Source organism: Tauraco erythrolophus, chromosome 3, assembly GCF_009769465.1.
Source record: "Tauraco erythrolophus isolate bTauEry1 chromosome 3, bTauEry1.pri, whole genome shotgun sequence".
Taxonomy (NCBI): Eukaryota; Metazoa; Chordata; class Aves; order Musophagiformes; family Musophagidae; genus Tauraco; species Tauraco erythrolophus.
In genome coordinates, this window is record NC_141467.1 from 80,988,257 (window position 1) to 81,001,031 (window position 12,775).

General features: G+C 35.4%; 1 protein-coding gene across 6 annotated transcripts in view; it reads left to right on the plus strand.

The window, feature by feature from the left end:
- The window catches only part of VPS13B (vacuolar protein sorting 13 homolog B), a 500,947-nt gene that overhangs the window by 65,785 nt on the left and 422,387 nt on the right, over positions 1-12,775 (plus strand). For all 6 annotated transcript variants that reach the window (XM_086608763.1, XM_086608762.1, XM_086608766.1 and 3 more), the window contains exons 8-12: positions 5,926-6,194; positions 8,883-8,978; positions 9,329-9,451; positions 10,286-10,423; positions 11,789-11,876. In XM_086608763.1, coding sequence (XP_086464889.1) covers positions 5,926-6,194; positions 8,883-8,978; positions 9,329-9,451; positions 10,286-10,423; positions 11,789-11,876 — 714 coding nt within the window. The remainder of the gene's footprint in view (positions 1-5,925; positions 6,195-8,882; positions 8,979-9,328; positions 9,452-10,285; positions 10,424-11,788; positions 11,877-12,775) is intronic.

Consider the following 12,775-nt stretch of genomic DNA (forward strand, 5'->3'; position numbering starts at 1 on the left):
CTGAGGAAGTGGATGTATTTCAGTGCAGAGAGATACAAAAGTGAGAAGGGTTTGGACAAGAGCCTATGGCAGAACCAGCAGTTGTAGTTCTGGAGGTCTGAGACTTGAGGGTAAGTTTTTTGTTTGTGGTGGAAAAAATTGGCTAATGTAACTAGAAACGAAAACAATTTAGGCATGAAAGAAGACGAGAAGCCAGGATGCAAGGGAGAGCTGGGATTTAGTTGGATGAAGTTGCTGAGGTTGATGATCTAAGGCTGAAATAGCAGAGCTGGTTAAGTAAAGAATGATCTGAGAGTTTTGAAGAATAGAAAAACCTCAAGCAAAGGAAATCCAGTGCTTGCTGGGCAAAGAAATACAGTAGACTAGAAAGGAAAAGGTGCAGGGCAGGTGGGTAGACAGCTCAGATGGGTCTGTATGGTGATGTATGAGATGCTGAGCAAGAAGCTTGGGACAGATGTGAGAAGCTGGAATTCATAGATTCATAGATTTCTAGGTTGGAAAAGACCTTAGAGATCATCGAGTCCAACTGTCCCTAATCCCCATTAAACCATATCGCTAAGTAGCTCATCCACCCTATTCTTAAACACATCCAGGGATGGGGACTCAACCACCTCCCTGGGCAGCCTATTCCAGTGGCTGACAACCCTTTCAGAGAAGAAATACTTCCTAACATCCAACCTGAATCTCCCCTGACTAAGCTTATACCCATTTCCTCTTGTTCTATCACCCAACACTAATGTAAAGAGTCCTTCCCCCACCTCCCCGCCATCTTTTCTCAAGTATTTATAGGCCGTAATCAGGTCTCCCCTCAGCCTCCTCTTCTCCAGGCTAAACAGCCCCAACCCCCTCAGCCGCTCCTCATAAGTTTTATTTTCCAGCCCCTTGACCAGTTTAGTCGCCGATCAATCATGAGCAGTATGAATCATGAGCAGTATGAGCTCCTGAGCATGGTTTTAACAGTTCCTGGTGCTGCCTTCTCTGAATCATTGCCTTGAGATTTTTTATTATGAAAGTGTGGTGGTGGCTTATTTTGTTGTTGTTGTTATGTTTTGTTTTGGTTTGTTTTGTTTTTTTTCATGAAATGAAATCCATGGCAGATATTAATCCACCATATGAAGCATGTTTCCCTAATGTAAAATGGCAGTAACAACAGTACTTTTCCATCCCAAAGGAATATCGTGAAATTTTCTAATATATGTAAAGCACACTGGTCCTGTTGTGATCTTTACTCTGAAGAAACTAAATGAAAATAAAGGCGGCCTTTGTGAATGCAAGTAGTTAACACTTTTACAATAGCAAACACAATAAAATGTTGCACAGATCCTATAAAACTGAAATTTTCAATGGACTGAAGTGCTACTTATTGAAAACTTGCTGGTAAGAACAGTAGCGTGGGGAATTTTTTTGAATACTGATAGAACAAAAAGCAAACCAAGAGAATGAATTTAATGCTTTCAGCCCAAAGCTGGCAATATGAGATTTGAGTTGACTGAGAAAACCAAAAAGTATTTGTGACAGCAAGAAATTCTAGGTGAGCATTAGTTGTTGGAGAAGGAATTGACTCTGCAATATTCTGTTAGGATAAGAATAGGAGAACTGAAATAGATTTATTCATACTTGACTGAGGAAAAGCAGCTGTACACTATGTTAAAGAGTTTGGGTAGAGGAGAGTTATCCTGAACAATGGAGAAAATGATCCCCAGTTTGACTGAAATGATGTCAAGATAAAAGGTTGTGTGTGCTAAATTACACTTTCCTGTGTATTTCTCTTGTCCCTGTGCTTTTCGTTTGTCTTCTCTTGAGGGGTACATAATGTTGTTTCAACACTCCATGTTTTCATGTGTTTCGTGGGGTAAATGACCTGGGCAGTAAACCCCACACTTATTTTTTTCTTCCTCTGCCCATCATCTAGTTCCGTTATTGCATTTTCTTCTTTGCCTATCTTTGGTATCCTTCCAAGGAATAGTAGATTGCAATTCATATTTCAACAAGCTGTAAAGATGCAGCCTCGACAGGCACCTGTGGAACGTGGCTTGTGGTCAGTGCATTGTGCAGCTGTCTAATAGCCAGTGTGAGTAACTTTTTTGTAGGCATCTGTAACAGTGCATTGCAACTGGTTGCTGAGATCCCATATGCTGAGGATATTGTATGGAGATGGCCGTATTTCATTAATTGGAAATACATGTTCAGACGCATAGAATTGCTTAGGTCTGTTAACATCAGTTAAATGAGCAGCGGTTAAAATGAGTTGCAAATTAAAAAAAGAAGTAGAGATTAAATCTTCCCAAACTGTAAAGTTCCTGATTTTGGGGAGATTAAATTTGTTTGTATTAAATATTTTTATTGTTTTAGGAACTATAACCTTTTTGTGGAGAACTAGATTTCTATGAATGCCTTTTAAATGTCTATTTTCTGTTGTCTTTCCACTACCTCTTTTTCTTGAAAAGTATTGATGCTCCTCAAGTAGAGACTGCCAAAAAATCTGATTAAATCTTTGAAGGGCATGTGTGTTAGTACATTTCAGATTCTCTTAAAACAGTTCATGCTGCACGGACAAATTTAAGGGCTATTGCATTCTCAAGGTCAGCACCAAAACTGTTGTTATTGGCCAGATAACTCTTGTTCCTTGCAAATTTCTGTTTGTTTTTTTTTTTTTTAAACATTATTTGTTCCATAAGTTTTGTATTCATAATTAATGATAATGTTGTCTTAGGTGTGCGTTTGCAGTAGCTTCTTTAGCTTATAGCAGGTAAAATATGGATGAGGAAATGAACTGTAATATTTATTTAATGATACAGGAATGAACATCTACAGCTGGGTTATTGAAGTATTTACCAAATTTCATTTATGAGGTTTCATGGTTGATTCAACCAGATGAAAATTCATGCTGTTGCCAGTGGGGATGGTGATGCATTCCCTCCCTCTTCTCTTAGTGCCAGCACTTGCTTTTATGTAGCCACAGGATAAGCTGAATCAGCCTTACCTGGCTGAAAACTAATACAGGCAGAAAAATAAATAAATACAAAGAGTAATTTTCTGCTAGGTTAATTCCAGACTTATGATGAGAGATACCAGTTTCCAGACTCTTAGAGGTGAGTGTCTAAAACTCAGATCTTTCAAAAAGAAAGGATAGTGAATTTCTGAAGATCAAACTTGATTTGAACATGGAAACAGTTGAGTTGCAGTCACACTGAAACCTTGTAATTTATATCAAATGTATTTCTTAACTGGAATTACTGCCCTACACTGTGAAGCAAGATTATTTCAGTGTGATCTCACTATGGGTGGCCAGAAAGAGTGGATTTAGACACCTGATGAGTAGGAGCATTTTGTCCTTTAACAAACTTATGTACATAAAATGTAGGAGTTTTATCATTGTATTTTGCTATCCTCTGTTTGCAGTTGATGAAGTGGTTAGTGTAGCTGGTTCAAACCAAAGAGGCTTTGTTTCCAAAGGACATACTCGTCTTCATGCGATACTTTTTGTAAAGGAATGTATGTTATGTTTGCATTACTTTTTGTAAAGGAATATGTGTTATATTTGTGCTTTGAAGTGTGTGGGTTGATGTGCATTTGTTCTAAAGTTTTCTTGATTACATAATGGTTGTAGTTTTAATTTAGTGATAGAAGAGAGATGTGTTGTCGAATCCAGATTTCAACTGGGACAGAGTTAGTTTTTCATTTTAGTAGCTAGAAGAGCTCTGTGTTTTGGATTTAGTCTGGGATTTGTTATGAGAAGAATGTTGATAGTGCACTGATGTTTATAGTTGATGCTGAGACATCAAGAACCTTTCAGCTTCCCTTGTTTTTTGCCAGTGTGCAGGAGCACAACAGGCTGGGGAGAAGCATAGCCGGGACGAAGGGCCCACAACTCCTCTTACGATTTTAACTTAGATTTCGGATTGAGGGCCAAACTGGCCAATGGAGTATTCCATATCATGCAATGTCATGCCCAGTATACAGATGAGGGTTGACTGGGAAGTTGGGTATTGTTCTTTGGAGGGCTATCTAATGGACTCATGGAGTTTTTTCCCTCTCTTTCTCTTTTTGGGCCTCTCACTCATCTGGGATTGCGGTTTTGAGACTTACCTGTTTTGAGATGCTTGGTGGGATGGGACAGGCATTGGTCACCAGGTGGTGAGCACTTATACTGTGCGTCACTTGTTTGTATATATTATTGTTGCTATATATATTATTTTTATATTATTACTTTTGATCTTATATTATTATTATAATTAAACTGTTCTTATCTCAACTCATGAGTATCCTTTGTCTCCTTTAATTCTCTTCCTCATTCCCCAGGGGATGGGGGAGGGTGAGCAAGCAGCTGCATGACGTTAAGTTGCCAGCTCGGTTAAAGCACGACATTTATCTTCCTCTCTTTCTGTCTTCTGTCTCACAGTATATAGATATCACTGGTTTAGTCTAGCTGCTCTTCTGTCGTGTTTTAATGACTTCCAAAATACTAATAAATATTATAAACCAAACTATTATTTGGCGTCTTTTACTGTTGTCTCTGTGTGTACACATGCTACAGCAACAGGTATGCTAAATGATGGCTGAGCTTTATAGCTGTGTAGACCAGACGTTCTGCATAACTCAGGTCCTACGCCTTCAGACTTCTTTCTCGTTTGGCAGATCTTCCACCATTTCTTCTGTGCTTGCCAACAACAGTCTAGGCTAAACTACGAGAGTCATGCCCCATACCAATTCTTTTTCCTTCTACATCTGACAGTTCTGTCTCTTGGCTGTCTCCAGGACTCTGTCTGCACCTTTTCTGTATTTCCTGTGTTTCAAGATTTACATTTGGGTTGAAATCTGATCTCTGACACTTGTGTAAAGAGAGCAGGAAGGAAGCTTGCGTTGCCCTCGCGGGAGGAGGTGTCACAGAATCACAGAATCCTCGCCTCTAACCGTGTGCAGAGAATTCTCATGGTTTTTTTTTCTTGTGCTTTCTCCCATTGGCCAAGTGTATAAATAATGAGACTAAAAGAAAAAAACTAATTAGACTAAAGACTAAAAGCTCTAAAACTTGTAAGAATGTGAACTCTGAGTTTAAAAATAAGTAAAGAGAAATGGAATATGCCTATTTCTGTTCTCAGTTAAATAATACATTCAATATTGTTCTCCTATGGAAACAATACTGCATCCTCTACTACCTATGATAATTCTGAAGTAGTTAATACTCCTCAGGAGTCCAAGAGCGGTGATGAAGCCAGATAAGCTAAGCTAATTGTGGTGTTTGTACGTGCACAGTTACCCATTTGGATCATGAATTTTAGACTTAGATCTTTGGGGAAATGCTTGTTTTATTCTGTATGCTATCTCTAATGTTTTTTTCACAGAAGACCAACATTTGATTTTTTTTTTTTGACTCACAGGTGTCATACCAGCTTTTTTGAGTATAGATAAGGCTGTATCTTTGAATATTTGAAAAGCTGACTTTTAAACAAAGGAGGTTTTCAGCTTTATTTTTAGATCTGTGCTGTGTTTACTTTTTCCTTATTATGGCTTTTGCAATTTAATTTTTTATTTGATTTCAAAATGGAAAGCTACAAGATTGTAATATATTGCAAATTAAACCCTACGAAATAACAACTTCAGAAGGGCTTTAATGGAAGAAGTCTTGAAAACGTGTGCTGTAGATGACAAATTCTGGTCTCATTGCAAATGTGCGATAATGAAACTATTGCAAAGACCTTTAATATTTTTTCTGGAGGAAAATGTTAATGAATCAAGTGTTTGGAAACTTATAGTCAGAAATTTTAAAATTTCTACTTATTTTCTATCATTATAAACCAAATATCAGTGAATGACATGTGCCATACTGTCCCAGGGGAATTTCGCATACTATAATTTTGAGTATAATTAACTTACTTTCAAGCATGGTTGATTTTAAATTTGACTGAGTTTTTGTTTTAAAAGGTGCAGAAGATGAAACAAACTCAGTCATGCAATATCCTACACAATATATTAATCAAGATCCTTATTTGCATCAAGACGATGACCAGCAACAAGGGTGGGTTTCTTGGGCTTGGTCTTTTGTTCCTGCTATTGTGAGTTATGATGATGAAGAGAATGATTCTAGTGGAATTGATGATGGAACGATGCTACATCAGCAGAAAACTCAGTCCCTCAAGGATCCTGTTATTTCAATTGGGTTTTACTGTACAAAGGCAACAGTGACTTTTAAGGTAAGTTTTTCTCTGTGTCATGTAGGATTTGTTTGGCTTGCTGCGAAAGTGCCTAAAAATTATCTGAGTGCTTGTATACTGTTTGATTCGAAACGGAGAGTATTACATTAATGAGTAACAAATGTGGATGTTGAAAGTTCCTCGCATCAAAATGTATTATTAATTGCAACATGAGGTGGTTTTGCCATTTGAGATAGAATTTGAGTGTGAACATTTTTGTCTTAAAGGGACACCACTTAATTTACTTAGATTAATATTTTTTGATAAGAGAAAAAACATAAAAGCCTTTCTACAAATGTTTAGTCCAGTGTTCTGTCTAATGTTCATATAAATATATTTCTTCATAAAAAACTTCAGCTTCATACAGCTTGTGAGTTAGAGGAATGTTTTTTTTCTTTTTTTAAACTATAGTGTGTGCTATTACAAATTTAAATTGATAATATTGAAATTATTTTCTATGAGTTGGAATTGAATGAAAGAAACAAAGGATAAATTACACATACACTCTGAGCTATGTACTGTGTATGTAGAGAAAAATTTGAGTATTTGCTCTGCAGAAATCTCAAAATAGTTGCTGGACTTCTCTCTATTCCTTTTGTAAGCTTGTGGAAGGGAATATGGAGAATCTGAATAAGATATTGAGATGTACTGACAGCAATTAAAAATTAAGGTTCTGAATTAGCAAAATACTTTTAACATGTGCCAAACTAGATGCAAGCAATTCTATGCGCATAACTATGATAGAAAGTGGCTCTTGGTTTTACAATTAAACATACATTAAATCAAGGCCAGAACTCTTCAGAACAGGAAATAATACTATTTCTGTGGGCAGCAGAATAACTAATGTTGATTTTTATGACTTTGAGCCTTTCAGATGAACCGCAGTACTTTCATAACCCTCATATAATGTTCATGTGCCTGATTATACACTCAATAACATCAGCAGCTCCCTGTCTCTTTTCTGCCCATTTCGCTTATCTGTGGACAAGAGAGTATTTTGAAGGGCTTATGGCTACTTTCTCTAAGCTATTTACGTTTGGTGCCATAGCAGAGCACTGAGCTGCTCAGCAACTGTCAGAAAGGATGAGACAAGTGACTTTGGGAGCTGCAAATATTTTGTGGGTAGGTTAATGTTTCAAGCCTTCAGTCTCCTGGCAAATTTATTTGCAAAATTAGGGGACATAAAGCATCAATATTCAGTCATGTTCTTTTGTGTCAGTCTGCTTCAGGCTTCATTTAAAAAAAACAACCAACCAAACAAAAAAAAACCCCAACACTCCACCAGACTAAAAATAAATCGTGGAAAATCTTTGCTTCCTCCTTTAATTATATCCCTGGGACACCATTTAAAAAAATCAACCAAACAACCAAAACTCAAATTTCTCATCATAGCTCAGCATCTTCTTTATTTTGTACTTTGTCATACAGTAATAATTTTGTGCGCTCTTTCCTCGTGTGAGAAAACTCATTAAAAATAGTATGAACTTATTTTTTGAACAAGATTTGCTGTATGCGGCTTTCCTGATGTTTCGTTGGCAAGCTTATGCACTTTATATTAGCAAGTGATAAAAACTGCTTAAAATGTAACATCTTACATTTTATAGATTTTTAAATGTGAAGTGATGTATGATACTAATATGGTGACGGTTAGGAGGAAAACAGAATTCATTGTTCTGCTTGCATGCAGAGAATGTATGGAATTAATTTATGGTTCATATTTTGGTTAAAAAATAAGGTCAAGTTTCTGCATTAGCATTCTGAACAGTTGATATCATTCCAGCTAAAAATCATGCCAAATGAAATGTAGCGTTTTCTAATAATGGTGAAAATGATTCTTGTAAGTCTGAGTTCTTTTAATCAATTAATTGCTTTTCCTCTACAATAATTGCACACAGCTGAAGGGGTGATCAGTGATATTTTTTTTTTAAGTCCAATTTTCTTGGACATTTGGATTACAAATTTTAATTTGAAACAACATCTATGCGTATTCACTCCTGGAAATAATGAAAGCTTGTGGATATTTTTATATAAAAAATAGAATTTGAGCTATTTAAGCTGCTCAACATGAACAAACAAGTATTATTTTTTTAAATGGAAAACGTAACACCTTCGTTAGTTTGTACCTCTTTTCTCCTTTTTCTGAGTTGCAGGTTGTATGCTTTTTAACTTAAGCATATGTGTTTTACCACTTTAAATTTTTATATCAAAGTCATGCCAGAAATATGAATGCGTATTTCTCTTAATTGCCATGACAAGAAACAAAAATGAATATGGTTGTAATCAAAATGTTTCCTTAATATTATCACGCTCTTCAATCATTTGCTGAGAAGAAGAAATAATATATTTATGGATTTTTACAGCAATTTATAAGCTAATTTGATACTATGTTCATAATGCAGCTGTGTATCTGTTTCATCTTTTCACATAGTTTCTCTTTAGATAAGCAAACTAAAAATACTATAGTGGATTTAAAACTTTCTGTTATGGCAAACTTCAACCAGAAGTTGAGTATGAGAAGTTCTAATATGGATAATACGTTACAGCTGTTTAACTGCACCTGTTTCCTGCTTGCTAATAAATTTTGGCCCATAGTTTAATTTGTCTTCATCAGTTTTGTATATTAGTGTCATTACCACTGTTTAATACTAATATTGACTTATATAAGGTGTTTATCCTATTGTTTCATAGCTCACTGAAATGCAAGCTGAAAGTAGTTATTACAGCCCTCAGAAAGTAAAATCCAAAGAAGTTATATGCTGGGAACAAGAAGGAACCACAGTTGAGGTAATTTTCCATTGACGGGTATTTTTGATTCATTATAAATAATGTAGTAAATAGTTACCAATGAAATATTTTAAAATTATTTCATTACTGATTTTGCATATTCTGCTGTATTGGATGTGTTTATTGTAAGAGTCACATAGGTAGAAATTCTCCAAATTTCTAGTGCTGTAGTGATCAAACACTAAAGGAATCCCTTGCTTTTAAGTGCCTTGTTTGATGAACTTGCTGTTTATTAAAGCTCTAAATGTATAAACCTAAACATATTTTGGTTCACTTTTCTCCATCTTTTCTGTTTCTCATGAAGTGGAATTCTTCAAAATACCTTTTTGGTTTTTTTTTTTCCTTACTAGGTCCTTATGAAAGGTGAACTCTTCTTTGATTGTCAAATAGGTTTTGTTGGTTGCCAAGCTATGTGCCTTAAAGGAATTATGGGAATTAAAGACTTTGAAGAGAACATGAATAGGAGTGATGAAGTGAGTGTATTGAAATATCAGTTGACATACTGAATAAGGAATTCTAATATGCTTTATTGAAATGCTTGATTGCAACAATTGGAAAGGCTGCCGTTACCAATTGTGATTTAAGTCTTTTGAATGTGTCACTGGAATATAGGACTTAGTGTCTATTCCTTACAGTTGGAAAGACAAATATCTAAGAGTGCTTAAAAAGTACTTAAATCAACGGAAGATTGGAAGGCAAGAAATGGGAACACTGTGTACTAAAGATAATAGAAGTGTGGCTCAAACATTCAATGAGTGTTTTGCTTCATTTTTCAATAAGGTTGAGAGCAGCGTCAAGTGAAGGAGTAAAATAATATTGATTTCTATATTTTAAATAGAAGCAAAACTTGAATTGCTTGATAAGTCAAAATCAGGTATCCATATGAAGTGCTCTTAAAATGTTTAATGAACTGATGTGTGAAATTCTAAATTCAGTAATGAATTCAAGAATTTGGAGTAACAATGGTCTGAGGTTACTTTCTTTTAAACTGAAACTAGTATGTTCTGTGTGATGGATTGTATAATATTCACTAGTTCAGGCCATTTTTGTTAGCTTGAAAATAGGGAGGGAGTGGGCAAGAACAGGAAAAGTGAGCATTATTTAAATAAAATTATTTTAACTATCTTAACTTCATTCATAATGAAATATGTAACTGGAGCTGAGGTGCCCTCTTTCATATGCTCTTGATGTGTTATGAAATCATTATGATGTCATGAATGTGTTATGACAGAATCAAAACTGCTCTAACTGTATCTTTTCCTCCCCTTTACCTCCCTTGCCTCATTATTTTCTACTACCTCATGAAGGAGGCCTACTTCTTTAATTGCGGAGACAATTTGAGTGCAAAAGGGATGACATACCTTACCAATTCACTATTTGATTACAGAAGTCCAGAAAATAATAGTATTCGTGCAGAATTTATATTGGATGCAGCTCATCATAAGGTCAGAAAATTACATTTTTCTTAGAAAAAACTTTTCTAATGCTCTCTAATGTATTTCTAATGATTATTTAGATCTGTGTGCTATTAGAGGACTGATTTTCATTACTTTGTAATGTTTAACTGAATCTTTTTTTTTTTTTTTGGCCATCTGCAAAGTAAAACTGTTTATATTTTAAAAAAAAAAGTAACAAAAACATGTCCAAAAGAAACCTCAAAATTCCCCTCCTGCCCCAAAAGCTGAACTAATGCCATAGTTTCCCAAAGCACTAACTACAGAACACCTGCAGAGAAAAACAGAGAGATGAGAGAACGCTAGGAAAACATCAAGCTTTACCAGCACATACTTGTTTAATCCCAACCAGTAAGTAGTTCATAGCTTTCAAACTAAAAAGTGCTCCCTTGGAAACCACATCTTGGCCAATGTTAATTTTATTGCCTGTGTGCTGTATTTGCTAATTCTGCCTTTGGTAGAGACAATTTTTCAGTTTCAGATAGTCTCTGTTGTTGTAAATTGTGCAGTAAAACTTTATTTCCTGACTGTCTGCAATTTATTAAAGACTGGATGTGGTGACCAAGATGGTCCCTTCCAGGTGTCATCTTAGGTGGAGTTCTATGCTCTGTGTTATTGTACAGGCAAGCCGTTTACCATTTTGAATATATCTAACTTCTTTTAAATTTAAATTTTATTGTTTTTACCTTTTTAGTACTAATGATGAAGTGTAACCGTGAAGAATCCCATAAAAAATTGAAATTAATTAGTGGAGTCACAAGTACTTATACATATGCAAACATTTCCTAGAGCATGTTTTGGTTTTAAGCGTTACTCTTTCCTTTGCCTGTCTTCCATGCTTTTATGATTTGCCTACTTTTTGGCAAGAGGGGAAGCAAGCTTGCTGTGTAATAATGGATTATATAATGTATGAATTTCAGTGATGGTATAAAGTCTTAATAAGTTTCCTGCGGTTTAACGATAAAACCACAATATTCCTTAAATAAAAAAACCAGAACGAATGAGTTTCAGTTTTCATTGTATTTAATTAGGCAGATCTGTTGGATACAAGAGGTCAAGTGAAGAATATTTACTCCATTAAAGGTACTAATTAACTAGATGTTATTGATGAATTGTTCAGCATGTCCACTGGAATTATGGATGTGCCTTTGTGTGGCCTAAAGTAGAAGTTACATTACCTATTGGAAAGGTGAATTCTTTGGGATAACCTCTGTCCTTTGTTTTGATAAGCCTTTCCGTATGTTGATGCACAAATCCAAACATGAATATATCTCTCTCATACCAGCCTATCAGCTGGTAATCTCAAGATTCTTTCCTTATACAACGTTTTCTTTGTTTGCTTTGCTTTGTTGGTAGGAGACATACACAGAGATAGCTGGAATGCAGAGGTTTGGGGCTTTCTACATGGATTACTTGTACACAATGGAAAGCACCAGTGGCAAAGGTACCTTTTTTTTCCTTGTTTACCCTGTTAAATAACAGAAACAAAGACTTTTCATGCCCAACTGGTCCTTGACCAGCTGTCCTCTAACTTACCTTAGATTTACCATCAGGTTTGTTGTTAACATGGTTTCATCTTCATTGATGTATTTGAGATTAGCTGTTTGGTGTTCGTCTTTTCTTTTTTCTTTTTTCCTGCGTAAGTGATCGCAGTATCTTTTATAGTCAGTTGCTAAACTGAAAATAATTCTCTCGTAGCACTGGTGAAGTTCATAAGCCATGATGTCGTTTTTTTTTTTTAAAGTTGTCATTATCGACTTTACAAAAAAATATCTTTTGAGAAAACTCTGGTTGAAAGATGAAGTTGATAGTTTACTTGATGCAGAAGATAAAAAGGAGTGTCATTTTCTTCTATGAAGAAAAATGCAAGGATGTTCAGATATGTACATTTAAAGATTAATTCTCTGCACTCTCAATTTTGTGAGTGAGTATCAGCCAAAACCATGCACATATGAACATTGGCTAATTCTAAGTAATTTTTGAGATTCTCATCAATTATTTTCTAAATCTGGGACAATACAATGGATTCAATGCAGTAAGCATACCTACTTTTGTGAGTGTCACAAAAGCCAGGACAAAGGAGTTAATGTATCAGCAAGTAATATTTTATACAGTTATTTTTATCATGGATTGCAATGTGATTCCCGCCCCCTCCGGAAGATGGTCGTCTGCAGCTGCTGCTCTGCAGTTTTACTGCCTAAATAATGTTTTTTTTTCCATATCTACGTATTCATTATTCTGAACACTATTTCTGTGGATATCTGTTGCGAACTTCTTGCTGTTATGTGAGTGAACCTTTATCTGTCCTTGCTACCCAGTCCAATTCATCTGGGGGTTTTTACA